The following is a 20,301-nucleotide window of genomic DNA, read 5'->3' on the forward strand; positions in this document are numbered from 1 at the left end:
TCCCCAATTCAGTAGGTAACTTTTTTTCATTGTATTAATTGCAACTACTTGGTATTTTTATGCACCACCTTAATACTATTCAGGTATAATTCGTACATGACATTATTCAGGTATAAATGCATGGATGAATGAGAGAATTATTTAATCTTTATGTACTTTAGGTGTAAGGTATCGAACTGCAACAACACCGTCATGGTCATTGTTAATAATATCAATTTGAACATAAAACATGAGCAACATTGCTAACCTTCCAAATGTATAGGTGTCATCATTAACTAGGACGAAAATTTCCATGCAAGTGATTGATTTTCTTTAGATGGTTGATATCCAAAAAGCTTTTAATATCTTGTCAAATTTTCACAAATTCAGATATTCTTCCAAAGTTAGCAGATTAAGGTACTATTTAGTAGTTACCACTGTCAATTAACAATGATTCAAATGTAAAACAAGTAAAAAAAAAAAAAAAAAGGAAAAAAAAAAGGGGGACAAATCAAGATCAACGAGCTTTGAAATCTTCCTATTGTTTAGGCTAATAAGGACTATTTAGTAATATAGTAACAAATAAAAAAGTATAATAAAGGATATTAAAAAATATTTGATGCTAAATAAGGATATTTATGATCACCGAATTCGGTAGATTTATCAAATGTGAACATATTTTAAATTTATATATATATATATATATATATATATATATGAATGAGAGACGGAGACCCACAAAAGAATATCGTAAAATGGGTGCAAGACTTGTACCAAATCAAATCAAAATAAGCAGCAGATGAGAGAAATGAGATGAGAGCGAGAAGAGCTGTCCTGTTTATCCAGACGAGTAAACGACGGAGAAACACGCGGGCCAATCGCGTGGGTCCTACCTACCCAAGCTAAAGGTCCGTTTGTCCTTGCTGGATATCCAACCCCATGTGAAATAAAAAAAAATAAAAAATAAAAATTAAAGCGAAAAACAATAACTTCATTTTTATTCCTTCAAACCAACCCAACCAAAACTAAAAAAACCAAAAAAAAGACGAAAAAGAACGCTCTCTTGCACTTGTCTACTCTCTCTCTCTCTCTCTCTCTCTCTCTCTCTCTCTCTCTGTCCTTCCCAAACACGCCCTCACTCTCTCTATCTGTCTCTTAAAACTGAAAGGCTAAAGACACACAAACAACTTCTGATAGAGAGAGATACAGGGAGATTGGGAAGCCAAGCCATTGTTTGGCTGGTTGATTCAAAATCTGTCATTTATTATTTTTTCTAAATAATTTCTTCTTATTATTACTATGTCCACTCCGACTCCGGGAGCTTCTCCGGCTCCCACTTCTCCGCCGGGGACCAACTCTACCTCTCCACCGCCGCCTACCCCCACCACGGCTCCACCACCCACCACGCCCTCGTCACCACCGCCTGCCACCCCCTCACCACCTCCGACCACCCCTTCCCCTCCACCGGCCACCCCTTCCCCGCCACCCACCACTCCCTCTCCCCCTGGGCCTGTGACCCCAACTCCTTCGCCTCCCGGTGAGAGTCCGCCTCCTACTTCCTCGGCTTCGCCGCCACCGCCGTCGACGCCAACGACGCCAAATACGCCTACGACGCCCAGCACTCCAGGGTCGTCCCCGAGTCCACCTAGCCGTCCGAACACGCCGGCGACTCCAAGTCATAGCCCGCCACCGCCGCCTTCAAGCGGGAAGAATGCTTCGCCGCCAGGAGGGTCGGGGCTGTCAACGGGTGTTGTTGTTGGAATAGCAGTAGGTGCAGTGGCAATTTTGGTGGTACTGAGTTTATTATGTCTATGCTGCACCAAGAAGAAGAGGAGAAGACGCGACGAGGAACACTACTATGTCCCTCCGCCACCTCCTGGGCCTAAAGGTAGTAGCTTTTTTCTTTCCCTGTTTGTGTGTCTCTCTCTTTTATTTTATTTTTTTATTCAATTTTTTTCGGGGAAAAAAATCGAGATCTTGCATGGCGGATTTTTTTTTTTAAGCATATTGTTGTTTGATTTTCGAAGTTCAGTTTTGAATTAGTTATCTCTGGGAGTCATGCGTAATTATCTTAGAAAATGAAAATATTTTTTGGGCTGGGGAATACTTTTAGATCTGGTAATTGCCTTCCGAAAAACGCTTTTGTCTGTTTCAAGGATGTAATTTTCTTTCTCTTTTTAACCCGGATATTTTCGATGACGGGCATTGTTGTATATTTGATTTTCCTTTTTTATACCTTTAAAAATTGATGAACGCTCTGGTATTTGTGTTTCCATGGCGTAGAATAAAGGTGTTGCAAAATGTGAATGTGGTTTGAATTGTCAAAGGTTATGCGTGTGTCATTTTGAATGGAGTACCATTTATTTAATTGATAATGGAGTTGGAGATTATTTCAACCATAAGTAGAATTTTGCTCTAAAATCTTTGAACTTTTATCATTCATTGTATTAGTAACATGCTCATTTTTTATTTGCATACCCGTCGTCTGTTGGACATTAAACTGGTCAAAATTCTTGTCTTGCTTCATATTTTTTGTTTTTTTAATTGTTTTTTTTTCTCCTTCTCGATTTATTGCATTTTATGTTCTCTTTGTGACTATGTTATCAATCTGACAAGAAAATACTCATTTTCTACTATGGTATTCTAGATGACAATTATGGTGGCCCACCACGACATTGGCAACATAATGCACCTCCACCTTCCGATCAAGTTGTGACTATGATGCCAAAGCCGTCTCCTCCACCAGCAGTTGCATCACGACCACCTCATTCTCCAGGATATAGTCCTAAACCGCCGCCACCACTGCCAACTTTCACAAGTAGTAGTGCAGGCTCTGGCTCCAACTATTCAGGATCTGACAATCCACTTCCACCACCACCTCCTCCACCAGGCTATGCTTTGGGTTTCTCTAAGAGCACATTTTCATATGAGGAGTTGGCATTGGCAACAGATGGCTTCTCAGATGCTAATCTGCTCGGACAAGGTGGATTTGGGTATGTGCACAAAGGAGTCCTTCCAAATGGGAAGGAGGTAGCAGTGAAACATCTGAAAGCTGGAAGCGGTCAAGGGGAGCGTGAATTCCAGGCAGAAGTGGAGATAATTAGCAGAGTTCATCACAAGCATCTAGTTTCACTTGTTGGATATTGCATGGCGGGAGCCCAGAGAATGCTTGTTTATGAATTTGTTCCAAATAATACGTTGGAGTTCCACCTGCATGGTATGTGTTTTTTTAGCTCTTTTTGTTTTTCTTATTCAATCATCATGCTGAAAAATAATGCGTTGCTCCTGAAATTTGCTAGTAAATTATTGCCATAATATCAATGTAATCTGGTTCCGAGTTGCACTTGGATAATGACTTTATGATCAGCAGATTTGCATTGTTATTCAAATTCTAGGTTTAAGGATCTGACTGATAATTGTCTTGCAGGAAAAGGGCGACCAACCATGGACTGGTCTACCAGACTGAAAATTGCTTTAGGATCTGCAAAAGGACTTGCATATCTGCACGAGGATTGTAAGTGCTTTCTCATTCTCTGTATGTGTGCTGCTGCATGAGCATGGAATAACATGTATTCGTTGCTTTCGTATAAAAAGAGGATTAGTTATGTAGTTATTTATGTAGGATTTTTCATGCAATTTTTTTACATTATACTTGTATATGCACAGGTCATCCTAAAATCATTCATCGTGATATCAAAGCAGCTAATATTCTTTTGGATTTCAAGTTTGAAGCAAAGGTAATAACTTTGCCAGCTTGAGATAACATTTATAATTGTTGATATACAAGTATTTTAGTTGGCTAGAATGGAAATGTGACCTGATGCAACTGAACCGTCCAGGAAAAATTCTACCATTTTCTGAGAGATAGTGGTCTTATTTGAGTTCAATCTACCAGTGTTGTTTTAATTTTATAGGGTGTGCTCTTAAACAGTTGAGTGTTTGCATTGTAATTGCCTTTTCTAATTTTAATGACCTATTCAGGTGGCGGATTTTGGACTTGCAAAGTTTTCTTCTGACTTCAATACCCATGTCTCCACCCGGGTGATGGGAACATTTGGGTGAGACTCCCTCTTTTTTGATGTGCATTAGTCAATTTCTTTAATAGTTGAACTGGAATTTGGTTTAGTTCTTCTTTTGATTTAGCTTATTGTAAACTGAAAAGCTTTCTGTGAATCATGATATGTGCCCTGCAGGTATTTGGCTCCAGAATATGCTTCAAGTGGGAAACTCACAGAAAAATCAGATGTTTTCTCCTTTGGAGTCATGCTGTTGGAGTTGATTACTGGACGCCGACCTGTTGATGCTTCCCACACTTTTATGGAGGATAGTTTGGTAGACTGGGTAAGTTATTTATTATACTGGGGGTTTTGCTTGGCTATTGGAGAAATGGGACTTTGCTTATTTATTATTCTGGTTAAGTTTTTGAGTTCTCTTATACTGAAGTAAATTGTGTGTTGGAATTGCAGGCAAGGCCTTTGCTTAATCGTGCTTTGGAAGACAGAAACTTTGATGCTTTGGTTGATCCTAAGCTGCAAAACAATTATGACCCCAATGAAATGGCTCGCATGGTCGCTTGTGCTGCAGCTTGTGTGCGTCATTCTGCGCGGCGTCGACCACGTACAAGCCAGGTAAATTGACATGATTTGCAAATATTTAGTATTTATATGGGATACTTATGGGATAGTTTGAATTATTGTATAATCTTTTTAAATGTTAAATTTAACATTTGCCTGTGACATGAAACAACAAGCAGATTGTCCGTGCATTGGAGGGAGATGTATCTCTTTCTGATCTTAACGAAGGAATCAGGCCGGGACAGAGCAACCTGTACAGTTCGTATGGAAGCTCAGACTACGATACTAGCCAATACAACGAGGACATGAAAAAATTCAGGAAGATGGCATTAGGAAGCCAAGAATACGGTGCCAGCAGCGAGTACAGTGGACCGACCAGTGAATACGGTCTATACCCATCTGGCTCAAGTAGCGAAGGCCAGACCACTCGAGAAATGGAAATGGGAAAGCCGAAGAAAAACAGTCAAGGTTTCAGCGGTACCTCTTAACACACAGCTAATGGCCAACTTATCTGTAAAAAGTTTCCATTCATACATTCTATTCCAAGTCACATTGATTGCAAAAGTTTCATATTTTGCATGAGTTAACTTAAATATTTTATTTTTTTCTTCTTTTTCTTTTTGGGTATTGGAATTATCGGTTTTTATTTTTTTGGGGTTTTACATTGTATCTATTAGTGCCTTATACAATACTGGTTCACAAGGAAAGCTTGTTCCATTCTTTTTCATGTGCTGCTTCAATGACTTTTTTCCCCTTCTTGTTTATAAATCCATTGGTGGCTTCTTCTGTTTTATTATTGTTATCATTGGTGTTTTATTGACTTCGTAGACAAAATGGGTTTCTAATAGAATCTTCATCCGATAAAGGAGCAAAGAGGGCGAATCTTCATTATTACGTTGCTCTCCACTCCCATTTTAACGGGGAAACAGCGCGTACGACGCAAAATGTGTATAAAATGAATTTTCTAACAAATGAAACGGAGTTTTTGTTCCCTTCTATTCATTACGAAAGCGATTTAAATGCTCACCTTACTGTCCCTACGCAATGCTTTTTCAATTCCTACCAACAACTAGTGGGCCTGGTGGATGTTGCAGCCACGTCTATGGCTACACAACTCATGCCAATTACCAAACAAAGGCCAAAAAAAATTTAAAAAAAAAAAAAAAGAAAAAAAAAAAAGAACATACCGAGTTAATTGTCAAACTCTACGAATTGCTGAAAAGTCATAAAGTGGGGCCCATTTTTCTGATGAATGGGGAAAGCTGGGAACCAGCTCACGTTTCTTGGCCGTGTGGACGTGGAGAAAAAAAAACATCAGGCACATGCTTCCCTCGTTGTCAAAGTCTGTTGTTGTACTGTTCACTGTGTCAGTTTCTGTGCATAGATATATTTCGACAGTAGGCCCAATAAACCCACAAGTTGGTCTTCTTGGGTTTAAATCTTCAAGCCCATTGGCCCAATTGAGCTTTAGAAGCTTTTTCTAATAATTTCATTAAAAAAAGAAGTTATTTACACGAAATTGACTTCTAATACAAGTAGAAGACCAAAAAAATACGAGTAGAATACGTTGAGTGTTGTGCACATGTTTCCAACCCCGCCAAGCGCAGCTTCCGATGAGATGATTCGCGGTTTCTGTTTTTGTTAGTTATCCTACTATTACTGCGTGGCATTTTCTTATTGTTATTCAAATAATTAATCCATAAAATAAATAATAAATAATAAATAATAAAAAAAAAGGAAAAAAAGAGGATCTTCTCTTTGCATATTCGATAATTGGAAGAAAGAGAAAGAAGAATAAAATATTTGAAGGAATCGCAGGGATTACAACAAAGACTTTGTTCGAAGCCCTAATTCAGTTGCTGTTGTTGTTGATTGTTGTTAAATATGGCTTCTCGTAGACGTATGCTTCTCAAGGTCATCATTCTTGGTGATAGCGGGTCAGTTTTTCTTTGTCTTTTCGTCTTTGCCTTCTGCTGTTTGTTTCCCGTGAAAGAGAATGGAATATTGAAAAAGCCTTTTTTTTGGTTTGTTATTTATTTTTTTTGGCTATCAAGTAAGAAAACACACCGAATATATAAAATCTCTGTGGTTTGGAGCTAATTCTGCAATTGGGGCATGGTTTTTTTCTTGCGGACTAACAAGGAAATTAATGTTTGCATCTAATTTGTATGCTGTTTTCTTTATGAATAATTAGATAAATCCAACCAAATTTTAGATAGGGATAGATGTGAAAGCGTTTATTTTTACTCTGATCCTAAAAGAGAAGCGCAAAATAAAAAAACTAAATCTGTTAATGTAATTCAGTTCCTACATTTTCTGCGAAATCATAAATGGTGGTCATTATTATTTGTATATTGGGTTTCGAAGGATTGATCTTTTTCTCCCTCTAATCATATCAGAGAGTTTTTCTTGAGTAATGCTAAGTTTATTAATTTTTCGTATGTTTGACGATCTCTGGCAGGGTTGGGAAGACTTCTCTGATGAATCAGTATCCTGTAAACTGGGACAACATATATCACATATGTTCTATCAAAACAAACAGTTGCACACACCGCATATAGGGACATTATACATTTTTATTTATTGCAATTTATACAATATGTTTAGCCTTTGACTCAAACATATAGATATGTGAATCGGAAGTTTAGTAATCAGTACAAAGCAACCATTGGAGCTGATTTCTTGACAAAAGAAGTTCAGTTTGAAGATAGGCAATTCACATTGCAGGTGAGCTGTGCCTTTTATTTCTTATATCTGAATTGGGCTATACTTTCAATCCCTAGTATGTAGCTTTCATCGTGCCCATTGGTTGCGCTACAAGTTCATAACTGCAATAACCATATACTTTCTTATAAAACTTTCAATAAAAAAGCACAGAAAGTTTGTCATCATAGTGCATTGTTGAGAGGAACTGCTAGCTTCCGGATTTAGCATTTGATTGTTTGTCTCTGACATAGATAAGGAATATAAAAGAAACCATTCACAGCTAATATTACATTCCTTTTATTTTCATTTGGGGCTTCCTGATGTTTCATTGCTGTGTACATTTTCAGATATGGGATACAGCAGGGCAAGAAAGATTTCAAAGCCTTGGTGTTGCATTCTACCGTGGTGCGGATTGTTGTGTTCTTGTGTATGATGTGAATGTCATGAAATCATTTGAAAATCTTAATAACTGGAGAGAGGAGTTTCTGATTCAGGTAAGGATTGAGTGTTATTAGCATTTGGCCAAATCATTCTGAGTCCCATCAAATATCCTGAAAAAACCGTTCACTGAATGTTTCATGATTGGATTCACTCTACAGGCAAGTCCTTCTGATCCTGAAAACTTTCCATTTGTTGTACTGGGGAACAAGGTAGATGTTGATGGTGGCAATAGTCGGGTGGTAAGATGTTTTTTTTTTTTTTCCTCTTCTTGTTTAATGTTTTTAGGATGAATATTTATTTGAAGAAAAAGAATCTGGAAATATACAATTTATCTAAGGTTTATGAATCTGGATTGCTTGATTTTGAGAATACTAGATTATATGGAATTTTTACTTGTGGTTGTTATGTGTTAGATAGAAGATTAGATTCTTGATCTGGTCCCTTCGGGTTCATTCTAATTTGGGCATACACTACTTTTGGTCAAATTCTTGTCCTTACTTGCAGGTGTCCGAGAAGAAGGCAAAAGCATGGTGTGCCTCCAAGGGTAATATCCCTTACTTCGAGACTTCAGCAAAGGAAGGTTTCAATGTTGAAGCTGCTTTTCAATGTATAGCAACAAATGCTCTAAAAAATGAACCTGAAGAGGAAAGGTTAGCGATACGAATATTGTTTTCAAATGTTTGGCTCTTTTAGATTCTATTGCCTGCAAGTTTTGCTCTTGGAAAGCATGTATGCTATTAGGTGATAGGTATTATGAACTTTGTGATTGATGAGCAATTTTGGTCCACTCCATTATGACTATTAAATGATTAGGTGATGTGCTTCATTCAAATACTCCATTATAAGGATTACAGTTTGACTTCTGAGCCCAAAGAGTAGGAAATAACAGAATTTCAAAACGTTTTTGCGTCTGCTTTTTTGTTATAATCCATGCTAAGATTCTGAGTCTTTTGACTGTTTGACTATTTACATTTTTGCTTTCTTTCTCTTAATGTAGTTACCTTCCTGACACCATTGACGTAGCTGGTGGACAGCAACAAAGATCGGCGGGCTGTGAATGTTAGAAGAGCTCTTGAATGGGTTTTTATCGTTTAGGTGGAGCATTTGACAACTGCAGTTCACTTTTGCGTTAAGCGTGGATTAAAAATTAGAAAGGGGAAAAAAAAAAAAAAGAAAAAGAAAAGAAAAGAGACGAAAATGCTTTATTTATTATTTATTATTGTTTTATTTTCCTTTGCTCCTTATTTATTGTGTTTAACTAGCATTATGTTTTTTTTTTTTTAAAAAAAAGGAAAAAGAAAGAAAAATGTTTAATAGCAATATTTTTCAGCCTTTCATGCAAGGGAACCTAAACATAAGCCACAGATCCTCAATAGTTGAAATCAAATCATCTACGACAATTTTATTTTCATGGCACTATTTCTTCGTATTTGACAGCACTAAAGAAATATGAAAAATACAAATTATATCAACTGATAGATTTTTATTATAAAAGTTGATGAAATTTAACGATGTTAGCATCATTACCATGTTTATCATTTATCGCCATCGAAAGGGGGGAAAAAAAAAATCAACTTAATATTTGCAATTTAAGAGGAATTTTATCTTATTGTTATCGTTATTTGTTACTCGCCGTTTGTCCAGAAATGTTTACACCCAAAATATTAGTGCAATTAAATCATCCAAAACAAGTATATGATACTATTCTACTTTTTTGGGTTATGATACAAAATTTTGCTCTTATGATATTTTGATTTCTGTGAATTAGTGAAACGACATTACATTACAAAAAATTCTTTAGGAGTTTAATGAGACTGACTACGAAGTAAAGAAAACCAGGCCTTCCCAGAAAATAAGAAAAGAAAATAGAGCTACTGGAAAATTAATTCCGGACTACATATTAGAAAACCGGCTAGAGCCAGATCCTTTCCTCCGCCGTCGTCGCTTTTGTCTGATACGCCAGAAGCTCAAGAATACAAGAAGACCTATTGAACAGCAAACAAAATAGTAATGAGAATCCAAACTATATACTTTCTTACAAAAATGAAAATATGGAGTCACTTTTCACCAACCAATTACGGCAATTATTGAAGGAACAAGCCAATGGCTGCCAACCAGCAACGGCATATCAGGCTGCAAGGATTACGAGAAACTCTAAGCATAACAGACTCTGTGATACTACAAAGAATTGAAAAAAAAGATGGCACTTCCCAATACACACACACACACATACATATTACAAAAGAGTAAATCTATAAGAATACTGAACCGAATATTTCATTTTCTTACCTCATCCCTATAGAATAGACCCAAGTATCTGTTTACCAAAAATTCATCCTTATTTTTCTTAAACATTGTTGAGCGCCTTGATTTGGAAACATCGACTGTAGAATTTAAACCTCTGCCCAAGTCAATCACAGGATAGCCTGGCAGTTTTCTGTTTCTTCCTCTAACCTGTATATGGTAGCCTTTAGAACCCCACATCTCAAATTTGGAGTCACTCCTGCAGATTAGTTCCTTCCCCAAGACAGAAGAATATGAAGAGAAATTCACATCCGTTCTGCGAGATGGTAATTGGCTGTCTTCCACGTATAAGGGCGAATCTTGTTTAGCTGAGTTAGCAAAAAGGACAGGATCCCTGATGTTCCCACTGGTGAAATCCAATATTTTCCTCAGGAGCCAATAACAATGTGTTACCATATGACTACTGTCCAAACAGTTGGAGTCTCCATAGACTGCAACACGACCTTCACCTACCTCTGTGAGTCCAAGAATTGGAGAGTCAGCCTGCAGTCATCATAGACACCATAGTCAAAATTGTATAATCCCTACCGATAAATTACTGGGGAAAAAAGGGACATAAATGAAGATGAAATCAGTTTTTAATTCAAAGGTTAGCAGGAATTATTGTTGCATATGTCAAGATTGATTGCATGTTCTCTCTCTCTCTCTCTAAGTCATGGGCACACTCCTTATTTGAGTGGCATGAGCATGCTGCTCCAGCTTTACTTGCCTAAACACTTTCATGCTACTTCATCAAATATATAATTATCATTTGAACTCTTAAGAACCAAGTTTTATGAACTGCTAAAATAACTTAAATGTACTAAGACTTTTCACAACTTCAGAAATGAAATACATCTTAAATCACTTCAAACACCCCTGCTCTTCATGATGAGCAATGAAAGATAGTATAAATTTGTGCTTGTATATGGAATAGTGTTTTCACTAACCACAGTCATTTCAGGAGTCCGCAGTACATTCTGAGTCGCACCACTCTCTGAGCTATCCAAGAAAGGAAATCTGTGCACATAACCACCTCTTGGAAACCTCACAATATCTGTTCCAGATGCATATCTGCTCTGCTCACCATCCATGGAATAATCACCATTCAAAATCTTGTCTCCAAAGGCAATCCCAAATGGGGCCAAAAGGTCATTCAGTGCTGGAATATTTGCACCTCCGGTAACCGGTGTCCACCAGCTCCGTGTGTTATCATCAAAGAATCTCATCTTCACCATCGTGTCCACATTATACCACTCACCAAATACAGCCACTCCTAATCCAGTATTAATAACATCATCTCTCAGCTTATCAATTTCCTCTTGGAAGTACTCATCCTCAAGATCTACAAGCAGAAGTGTCCCATACTGGCTGGCATCAAAACATGTAAGAGGAGAACCAAGTGTTTCAACATAGTAACCGGTATCTCGTAACATGTTGAACATAATGTGGAAATTTGTATGCAGGTGGTCTCCATGCCAATCTAGAATGTCATTACGGACATCCAGTGAATCTCTTGGAATATAACCAGGAGGATATTTGATACTGTGAAACTGATCCCACAATACTCGTTTTGGTCTTGGTGGAGTTGGAACAACTTTTAACTTAAGCTGAAGCACACAGGTGCTGATTCTATTTTCCATCTCTCCCTGAGATGGAGGACTATACACCCTAAGAGTCACATTACCCTCAATATCTCCGGAAAATTGAGCTCCTTCTTCCTTAATTTGCATGTGAAGGGCTAAATAGCCAGTCCAAGGCCAAATAACTTCTGAATAAGTAAAATGAATGCTTAGAAGATTCCCTTCTTCATCAGAAGGATGCCATGTTGGAGGACTTTCAACATAGCCAATTACACCCATTCCATTCAGTATTGTAGCATTAAAGATAACGGGCATGGCACCTGCATAAAGGGATTGACGGCAAAAGGGCCAAGAATAAGGGCAATCGGTATAATCAAGAACACTTGGAAAGATGCTTGCACGTGGGTGGTAGCTCTTAAGGATTTCATATGATTCTAACCTGACAAAGAAGTAAAAAATTAGGACTAACCCAACAAATAGTAGAGATACTAACTATAGCACATAAGTTGCTATAATAATTACCATATTAAGAACATAAAAATCTTCCTAAAAACAAACAGAACTTACAGATTAACTCTGCCTGCACCCTGTTCATACATATTAGGACCAGAAAGCTTTGCAGCTCCCTCAACGAGTGCTTGTTTCATGCTTGCAGGATTTAAAATGTCCTTCCGACTGCTTTCAGGGATGACACTAACGAGTAGACATACCATACCAGCAACCACTGGACTTGCCACACTAGTGCCAGATAAGCTTTTGCAACCTGTACTGATCTTAGATCCCATTATGTCCCGCCCATATGCAACAACATCAGGCTTCACCCGACCGTAACTGTGCAAAGAAAGCCCATATGAATTCCATACTATCTCAGGTAAAAAATAAAAAAGAGTATATTCTGTAACAGCTCTCATAAGAAAAACAAAATGAACTGTTGTGTAACGCAGAAAGACAAAGATATGAACATATAATACAGTAAACAAACTTAACCTGTATGAGTGAGGAAAAAAAAAAAATAAAAAAAGAAGAAAGACAAGAAATTACCCATGAGGAATCTCCCAAGTACTCATGCCTCGTGAGGAAAAAGAAGCAATATGATCACTGTAGTCAATGCCACCAACACCAATAATGTCACTCTGGTCTGCTGGATTATTGAGAGTTCCATAAAGGGGTCCGTCATTTCCAATTGCTGAAACCATAATTATATTGTTTGCAGTTATTTCCCAAACCTGGTGAAAAAGCAAGCAACCTTGAGTTACATATCATAATATTTTTATCATATAAAAAAGAGAAACTTCATTCACCTTTCTTAACCAAGGAAAACATTTCATCCACATTTCGACTTCTATATATTTATATATGGGGAGCTTTACCTTCTCAACAAAGGGAAGATCCAAATAATCAGGTCCACCAATGCTCAAATTTAACACATCCATATCGGTTGCAATGGCGTAGTTGAACGCATCAAGGAACCAAGATGTGTATGATACCTGCAATAGGCTGAACACAAACTTCTTATAATCTTACCAGATTTTATTGACTAAATCTAATGTCATTGAAGAAAGAAGAAATTACTGTATATTAGCTGCAGAATACAAATATCTCTAGAGTTTGTTATTTAAAGTCTTTGCTCCGAGGTTAAAAAGTTATAACTGGTATCAATGAAGTACCAAAAATACTGAAAAATTGCAAAGAAAATTTTGCATTTGCAAATCATAGAATTGCTATGAGACAACTATAGTGACCATCTTTAGTCTTCAAACTTCAAATTAAAATGTAGAAACAACTTCTTTTCACTTTTTAGCGTACAGAATACAGCATATATGTTGTTATATTACCAAAGTTACATTCTACTGATGTCCAATGTTCATTACCTGTAAGTCCGTAAACACTCGAAAAGCATAAATCTCTGTGTCGGGGGCAAAACCAAGACATTCTGCATCTACACCAGCAATAACCCCAGCAACAAATGTCCCGTGTCCAAGATTGTCATTTAGTGTATCCTCATTGGTCCAGTTGGTCCTCTCCTATACATTGTTCAAACCATAATTTGTTGAAATGAAATAATGACTACAAACTCTAAATACGGAAACACAAGGACAAAAGATACTCCCTCTGCCTCTGTTAAGTTAATAATTCTACTTTTGTTGGTCCCATATATTAGTATATTTTTAAAATGTTAAGCCTTACCTTTCAATATTTTTTTGTAGTACAATTTATTGAAGCACAAAATAAAAGAAGGTTAAAAAATTATGAAAAGCCATAATAAAGTATTAGTTTTCAGTACATTGATTCAAAGTTCAAAAAAATTGTCTACTTGTTAGTAATGGATGAAGAGACTAATACCTTGATATTACGAAAATGCGGGTGACCAGCTCGGATTCCAGTGTCAAATATGGCCATTTTGACTTTTGATCCAGTATAACCTTTTCCCCAAAGAGCCTCCGCTCCAAATAATGAAGTGACTTGAGATCTCTGCACGAATTGTTACAACAAGTGAACCAATTTGCAGAAAAAAACTAATTGCATGGTTGAGAAAAACAAAGAGATATTCACAAAGTAGAAAATATGTAGAAATTAGTTTCTCAAAAACTAATTTCCAAGAACCGGTCCTTCGTAATATATCAAAAACAACATTCCTCTATCATTCTTCAAAATGTTCAGCAATTACAAGAATTTCAACAGAATACAAGCCTTATGCCATATTCCAATTCCTTTGATTTTCTTCGATTGCCAAACAGACAAAATCCAAAAACAAACAACAGAAAGCAAAAGAATAAAAGAAGCCGTACGTGTGACAAGAGTTGCCTTCTCCAACTAATCGTAGAATTAGCAATCGCAGTGTAATACTGAACATCGCCATCGCCATCGCCATCGCCGAAAGACATTGAGGTGAAAATCTTACCAGGCCGCTTCTCGCCATCGACAAAAGCCCCAACTCTATCCCTTTCGGTCGTCTTCTCGTTTAGCAAATCCCTCCTGTAAGCCACATCCAAATTCACATCTTTGACGAGCTCCAAACTCCCAATCCCTCGAATCACCGTTTCTCTGGCGCCGTCGTCGATCCAAACCAATCCGAAATCAGTCGGATAGTTGGCGGCCGGGTTGCGCCGCTCGATCCATCCCCATCCACCCGAGCGGAAACCTAGCTCCAAATACTCACGGTGAGCTTGCGCGGTCTGGTAGTTGACGAAGCGAACGATGTAGTTGCTGCGGCTGATTTGGTTTGGAAGAGAAGAGTTGAAGGTGGTCGGGGATTGGGTAGAGGGAGGAGGAATTCGATGAAGAAGAGCGAAGGAGATGAAGATGGAGATGAGACAGAGTGAGAAGGTGGAGATGGGATGAGAAACAGAGGTTGTATTCATGGCGGTGCTGTTGATGAGAAGGAGAAGAAGAAGAAGTAAAAGGATATTGTTGTCATTTGGCGGGAAATAGAAAGTGGGAATCAGAGAGACATCGAGAGAGAGAGAGAGAGAGAGAGAGAGATGAGAGTTTTGAGTTTGAGACTATTGAGGTGAATGAGAATCTAGTCAGGTTAATGCACTGTTTTCAAGTTATATATAACCTTGATTCCTGCTAACCTTTCTTCTCTGTAACATTTTATTTTGTTTTTATAAATCTAGAAACCAGTTCACTCACACTCACACTCACACTCACACGGTCACACCCACACCCAAATATGGCACCGTCAATTTGCCATGCCTGCATTCATAGACATGAATTCAACAAGTTATTAGCAATTCATTTGGACATGGTAAGCGTGAGACAATGAAGACTAATTAAAGTTTCTGAATTTTTATTTCAGTTCAAACAAAATATTCACATTTTCTTTTAATAAGACAGCACAAATAAATTAATATGACGAATCTTCGTTCACTTAAAAAAAAAAAAAAAAAAAAAAATTGTTTTTGCTTTTTTTTTAAGTATATAGTTAACATACATCTTTATACGACGTCGTTTAAATGAGGCTTCTTACTACTGCATCAATAACTCTGCCCCGTACGGGTTAGAACCAAGTTCAAAGGAGATGACTGTGTGTCAGTGATGATGGCGCGAGGGCTAATCCCAAATGGGTTCATCCCCAGATTACCACTACCGATATCCAAAATCTCATTCGTGTCACCTAGCCATCGTGGTCGGCGTCTTCGTCTCTCTGTTCCTTCCCCTCGTCTCTTCTGCAACTGTGCTTCTTCTACTCATCACACTGTCGACATGAAAACTTATAACGAAGCTTTCTCCAACCGAATGGCCATGGCCGGCCTCAAACCTCATCACCGTATTGGTTTGTGCTCTTTTTCTTGGTATTTATATTAATTGAGCTGATTTTTTACCTTTTTTTTTTTTTTTTCTTCTTTTCAGATGGATGGGCATCACTTTGCTAATTTAGTCTCCTAAGCTTGTTCTTTTTTTTTTTTTTTTTGGGGAAAGATAAAGAAGTTTTATTCATTCATTTAATTAAAAAAATGTTAGATTTTTTGTTATTCTTGTGTTCTGTTTTCTCAGCCAAGTTAGTTCCACTGAATTCATGTGAAAGCGTTGAAATCATTATAGTGTTATAATGATTTCTTGATTAATACTGCGTGGAGAACTGTAAGCCCAGTTGTATGTTGATGCTTGTTTGTTTACTTTGTTGTTTATAGCAATGGGAGTCTCTGGAGGACCTGACAGTATGGCACTGTGTGTTTTAACTGCCCATTGGAAAACCCAAGGCCTCAACGCAAGCTACGGTAATGGCGAATTTATTGAAGGGCTCTTGGCTATAATAGTTGATCACGGGCTACGTGCTGAGAGCCAAGAGGAGGCCAACACAGTTTCTAATCGGCTCTCCAAAATGGGTACACTACATTTGTTTGCATACATGTTCTTTTGGTGTTTGCTTTTTGACTTGGTTGATAATTTAAAGTTTACTCATAGTGGATTGCTAACATAAATTTTGTGTAGGAATCAGATGTGAGATTGCCGATTGTGATTGGCCGGATGGTCGACCTAAACAAGGTCACTTGCAGGAAGCTGCTCGTGAAATGAGGTGAGGTGACAGACAATTCCTATTTACCAAAAGTTACTTGGATTTATTATTTGTGGGGGTTATCTTGAAACAGGGATTAAACTCATGTATTAATTTGGTAAGAATGGTCAATTATCTCTTATAAACTGTATTTGATCTTTAGGTATCAGAAATTTCAGAAAGTTTGCAGCCAGAACCAGATTGGTGTATTACTTATTGCACATCACGCTGATGATCAGGTTTGTTCAGCCTATTCTACCAGAGTGAGTGCACATGTGTGTGTCTGTGTCTGTCTCTGGTTAGGGGATTCCAGAAACAGGTCAGCTTGCTTGCAGGCATAAACATTAAACATTTTTGTCTTCTAAATGCTAGTTCAGTATTTTTAATGTTAAATTGAAAATTGAAAGTATGGATTACGTTGAGTGACTATGAAACTGCTCCCTTCTCTGGATTGATTTTTCAACTTTGAAGGGTTGTACGGATGCTAGACATATAGTGATTGCTGAGACACATTGCAGGCTGAGCTATTTGTTCTAAGATTATCGCGCAATAGTGGTGTGCTTGGACTCGCTGGAATGCCATTCACATCTCAAATTTTCTCCTCATATACCCATTCCTATGATGAAGTTTCGAAAAACGATGGTATCCTTCTTGTGCGGCCACTTCTAGATTTTTATAAAGAAGATATGTATAAGGTTAGCATGATAGAATTGTCCATGTACTTTCTTTTATTTTCCAAACGCACATTTTATTTTGTCTTTGCAATCATCATGATATTTTATTTTTTTCTTATTATCTTTTTGTAGATATGTCAAGGAGGTAATCAGGATTGGGTGGAGGACCCAACTAATCAAAGCCTGTTATATGTACGTAATAGGATACGGATGTCATTAAGAGACTCATCATCATGTGAGTTTTACTTTACTTCACATGGTGTAACTGAAACCTTCAGATTGGGTGGTAGAAAGTTTTTACTTTATATCTGCCTTGCACCGGTTTCTAATTTCAAATATTCTGTAACTCCTCTCTAATCGGTATTCTGTTGCAGTGTTGGGCTCTTATTCTCACACAAAAGTCTTGACAATTTTAGGTTACTTGTCTCTTATATTACAGCTAGATTCAAGTCTGAGCTGCAAGCTGTAATTTCTTCCTGTCAAAAAACTCGCGTATATGTTGATCATATTTGTTCTAATTTGATAAGTAAAGCAGTAACTATTATGGATGTAAGTACTCAATGACTGTTCATACATCTTAACAATTTGTACTTTCTGATTAATATGATATGTGGTTTCTGCTTATTAGTCTAAACCTTCTAAAATCATAATTTCTTGGTACTCCTGCTTGCAGCTGGGGTATGCTGTTATGGATTTAGAGATTTTGAATGAATCAAAAATTGATGATGTATGCCTGTCAAGGTTTATTGCCTTGGTTTTGCAGGTATAGGAGCACATAATTTTTATCTTACGAGTCATTTGAATTCTCATTTATTTTTCTCAAAATATTTTCAAAGGTCGATGAATTACTTCAATGCATTCTCTAATACTTTTTTATTTTTTTTAATTATTTATTTATTTTCTGAATCTGCCAGTTTATCTCCCAGAGGCACAGACCAATCAGAGGCAGTACTTCAAAGTTGCTGTTGGACTACTTGCATACATTCCCTTGTAAGGTACATATGCTTTCAGTATTCTGATACAGTAGTATCGATTAGCGTGCTGTATTGTGTATAAGTCTGTATCACCAGCTCAGTCAATGTCTCATTTTTTATTGTTCTTTTTTGATTGGGTTACTGTTCTGTTTGGCTATCCTGCAGACGTCCCTAACGGCAGGTGGCTGTTATCTATGTCCTGCCCCTGGATCTAAAGGCACCAAAGCCCTGGTCTGTTGTTCTGTTAATTGCCCTCGGCCTTCAACAATGGAATTGTTTGATGCACACCCTTATGCAAAAACAAAGAACCACTCTCCAAATGATTTAGAGCAAATTATAGCTGATGGCAAATCATATGCGAATCACTTGATTCCAGATGCTTCAGATGTGCATTTTTTGGACATAACATCCGGATCAGTTCTAACTGAAGCTAAAAAACTCAATCTGCTTAGTGAGTCAACCTATAAGAATATTCTTCTTTTGCAGAGTGAAGAAGTTAAAAAATTCAGGTCTAAAACTACAGCAGCAATAGAGTTTGAGTCGAATGGTGGAGTGAAATCTGCCAGTACATATTGGAGTGGACCACTTCTCCCTGGGAAAATCTGTTCCTTCATGAACCGATTCTTTCTCATATGGGATGCAAGTCAGAAAATTACTGACAGAGCAAAGTCTGAAGAAGTTGATGGTGAACAAGAGTTGGGAAGGGAGGGTTGGCACTGCCATTGCAGGACTTGTGTAGTTGGTAACGACATGGTAGCTTGGTTACGCCATATGAATGAATCTGACTGGCTGTATCTTGCTGACTTATCAAAATGTCTGATTTCAGAGAAGTTTGAACAGCAAAGTGGTCTATCATCTAATAGTCTGGAGCAAAAAACTGGCAAAACATCTCTATGTTTAAATTATGCAATGCTTTCAGCACAAAGAGCTCTTCAATCTCTGAAATCTATCCCAGTTGCTGCAAGAAGAAGCCTACCAGTCATAGTCAATAATGAAGGACTCATACTAAGCATTCCGGTAAGCTTATCTTTTTACTACTCATTGAATGAAAAATATAGTTGACATGTTCCATTTTCCGTTATATTTTCGGAATAATTGCATGCCACTTTCAGTAGCTGATAACCAGGCTTCTAAACACTCGACCATATAAACAATAGCCATTAAGTTCAATCTTTTATTGCAATAACATTGGGTTTTGCCATCCAGTGTTGTCTGAATCCTGACAGTTCAAATTTTGGTTTTCAGAGTGTTGGGTTCGAGCATTGCCCTTGCTTAACAGTATCCATAGAATTCAAGCCAAGAATACCCCTCGGTGGAGCTCATACTTCCTTCATCTAGCCACATTCAATATTCATTTGGATGGAGTTCATGAATAATAGTTTGTCTGTCTCCACTTTCTATAACAGATTACTGACCTCTCTGGAAACTTTTGATCATATTACTCACCATCATTTAAATCTTGGCTGCTCAATTCGTTCTTTTGGCTTGCAATTATATTGTAACAGTGTATTTGCAAGTATTAATTGACCTCCCCATAAACGAAGCTAAAATTTTCTTGGTACATACAATATGTGCATTGTGATATATTTTTCCTGTAACGAAACCAAGATAGGAACATTGGGCATCTGCTTTACAATACGTAAAAATGTCTTTATTTATCATTAGTTTTTTTTTTTTTTTTTTTTTTTTTTTGGGTTCTTGTCTTTTTGTAAAATTAGTCTATACGGAAAACTGCAGTAGCAACAGACTTAAGCTATACTGAAAAGTTTTCATTAAGGTCGGTGCCGGAATGTAAAAGAATGATTGTGAGCGGATGAAGTGGAAATCTCCTTTGCAAGGATCCACTTACCGTAGGATAGATAGATCAGTTTCATCACGAGCTATATATATATATATATATATATATATTACATTGTTCTTGAGGCTGTGCACTAGTTATTCATGATAACCCTAAAACAAAAAAGATAATGACAATTCATAGACCCAAAAGCATTTCCTTCCGAATTCAAAAGGTTTGTATTTTTTTTTTTAAAAATTTTTTTTTTCTTCCATTGGATCAGACAAAATTCTGTTTGAACGCATACA

General features: G+C 37.3%; 4 protein-coding genes across 7 annotated transcripts; 3 read left to right on the forward strand and 1 right to left on the reverse strand.

Moving 5' to 3' along the window:
* Positions 1-979: 979 nt before the first annotated feature.
* Positions 980-5,355, forward strand: LOC107431789 (proline-rich receptor-like protein kinase PERK1). The gene is made up of 8 exons (XM_016042780.4): positions 980-1,867; positions 2,627-3,196; positions 3,407-3,493; positions 3,646-3,716; positions 3,961-4,037; positions 4,173-4,320; positions 4,446-4,607; positions 4,733-5,355. Exons 1-8 carry the CDS (start codon positions 1,279-1,281, stop codon positions 5,039-5,041), a joined length of 2,013 nt encoding a protein of 670 aa, XP_015898266.1. The 5' UTR covers positions 980-1,278; the 3' UTR covers positions 5,042-5,355.
* Positions 5,356-6,121: 766 nt separating this feature from the next.
* On the forward strand, positions 6,122-8,975 carry LOC107431791 (ras-related protein Rab7). Of its 2 annotated transcripts, XM_016042783.4 has the most exons (7): positions 6,129-6,490; positions 7,015-7,041; positions 7,181-7,280; positions 7,607-7,753; positions 7,859-7,939; positions 8,205-8,350; positions 8,698-8,975. In XM_016042783.4, the coding sequence occupies exons 1-7, from the start codon at positions 6,438-6,440 to the stop codon at positions 8,762-8,764; spliced, it is 621 nt and encodes a 206-aa protein (XP_015898269.1). In that variant the 5' UTR covers positions 6,129-6,437; the 3' UTR covers positions 8,765-8,975. The 2 variants fall into 2 exon arrangements, with proteins under 2 accessions (XP_060668613.1, XP_015898269.1); XM_060812630.1 differs by lacking the exon at positions 7,859-7,939 and having other exon boundaries at positions 6,122-6,490.
* A 450-nt stretch (positions 8,976-9,425) lies between these two features.
* LOC107431787 (subtilisin-like protease SBT6.1) lies at positions 9,426-15,275 on the reverse strand. 2 transcript variants are annotated; one of them, XM_016042776.4, is made up of 10 exons: positions 14,356-15,275; positions 13,910-14,038; positions 13,438-13,590; positions 12,937-13,053; positions 12,608-12,792; positions 12,134-12,397; positions 10,934-12,005; positions 9,990-10,487; positions 9,773-9,833; positions 9,426-9,685 (listed from the first exon to the last, which is right to left on the reverse strand). In XM_016042776.4, exons 1-10 carry the CDS (start codon positions 14,926-14,928, stop codon positions 9,594-9,596), a joined length of 3,144 nt encoding a protein of 1,047 aa, XP_015898262.3. In that variant the 5' UTR covers positions 14,929-15,275; the 3' UTR covers positions 9,426-9,593. The 2 variants fall into 2 exon arrangements, with proteins under 2 accessions (XP_015898262.3, XP_048321054.2); XM_048465097.2 differs by lacking the exon at positions 14,356-15,275 and having other exon boundaries at positions 12,937-13,063.
* Positions 15,276-15,559: 284 nt separating this feature from the next.
* On the forward strand, positions 15,560-19,880 carry LOC107431788 (uncharacterized). 2 transcript variants are annotated; one of them, XM_016042777.4, is made up of 11 exons: positions 15,560-15,845; positions 16,204-16,398; positions 16,505-16,589; positions 16,732-16,807; positions 17,087-17,263; positions 17,375-17,477; positions 17,682-17,791; positions 17,916-18,005; positions 18,157-18,237; positions 18,382-19,233; positions 19,462-19,880. In XM_016042777.4, exons 1-11 carry the CDS (start codon positions 15,608-15,610, stop codon positions 19,552-19,554), a joined length of 2,100 nt encoding a protein of 699 aa, XP_015898263.3. In that variant the 5' UTR covers positions 15,560-15,607; the 3' UTR covers positions 19,555-19,880. The 2 variants fall into 2 exon arrangements, with proteins under 2 accessions (XP_015898263.3, XP_015898265.3); XM_016042779.4 differs by lacking the exon at positions 15,560-15,845 and having other exon boundaries at positions 16,258-16,398; positions 16,512-16,589.
* Positions 19,881-20,301: the final 421 nt, after the last annotated feature.

This window comes from Ziziphus jujuba, chromosome 11 (assembly GCF_031755915.1).
Source record: "Ziziphus jujuba cultivar Dongzao chromosome 11, ASM3175591v1".
Classification (NCBI taxonomy): Eukaryota; Viridiplantae; Streptophyta; class Magnoliopsida; order Rosales; family Rhamnaceae; genus Ziziphus; species Ziziphus jujuba.

What these genes read in the sequence shown, in the direction of transcription:
- LOC107431789 (XM_016042780.4), top strand. Translation starts at nt 1,279, where the DNA reads ATGTCCACTCCGACTCCGGGAGCTTCTCCGGCTCCCACTTCTCCGCCG. An exon ending in CGGGTGATGGGAACATTTGG is followed by an intron (nt 4,038 to 4,172) that starts GTGAGACTCCCT and finishes TGTGCCCTGCAG; the next exon opens with GTATTTGGCTCCAGAATATG. An exon ending in AGGATAGTTTGGTAGACTGG is followed by an intron (nt 4,321 to 4,445) that starts GTAAGTTATTTA and finishes TTGGAATTGCAG; the next exon opens with GCAAGGCCTTTGCTTAATCG.
- LOC107431791 (XM_016042783.4), top strand. Translation starts at nt 6,438, where the DNA reads ATGGCTTCTCGTAGACGTATGCTTCTCAAGGTCATCATTCTTGGTGAT. An exon ending in ATAGGCAATTCACATTGCAG is followed by an intron (nt 7,281 to 7,606) that starts GTGAGCTGTGCC and finishes GTACATTTTCAG; the next exon opens with ATATGGGATACAGCAGGGCA. An exon ending in ATGGTGGCAATAGTCGGGTG is followed by an intron (nt 7,940 to 8,204) that starts GTAAGATGTTTT and finishes CCTTACTTGCAG; the next exon opens with GTGTCCGAGAAGAAGGCAAA.
- LOC107431787 (XM_016042776.4), bottom strand. Translation starts at nt 14,928, where the DNA reads ATGAATACAACCTCTGTTTCTCATCCCATCTCCACCTTCTCACTCTGT. An exon ending in CGCATTTTCGTAATATCAAG is followed by an intron (nt 13,591 to 13,909) that starts GTATTAGTCTCT and finishes AACAATGTATAG; the next exon opens with GAGAGGACCAACTGGACCAA. An exon ending in GGTGCAGGCAGAGTTAATCT is followed by an intron (nt 12,006 to 12,133) that starts GTAAGTTCTGTT and finishes CTTCTTTGTCAG; the next exon opens with GTTAGAATCATATGAAATCC.
- LOC107431788 (XM_016042777.4), top strand. Translation starts at nt 15,608, where the DNA reads ATGATGGCGCGAGGGCTAATCCCAAATGGGTTCATCCCCAGATTACCA. An exon ending in GAAGCTGCTCGTGAAATGAG is followed by an intron (nt 16,590 to 16,731) that starts GTGAGGTGACAG and finishes TTTGATCTTTAG; the next exon opens with GTATCAGAAATTTCAGAAAG. An exon ending in TGCATACATTCCCTTGTAAG is followed by an intron (nt 18,238 to 18,381) that starts GTACATATGCTT and finishes GCTATCCTGCAG; the next exon opens with ACGTCCCTAACGGCAGGTGG.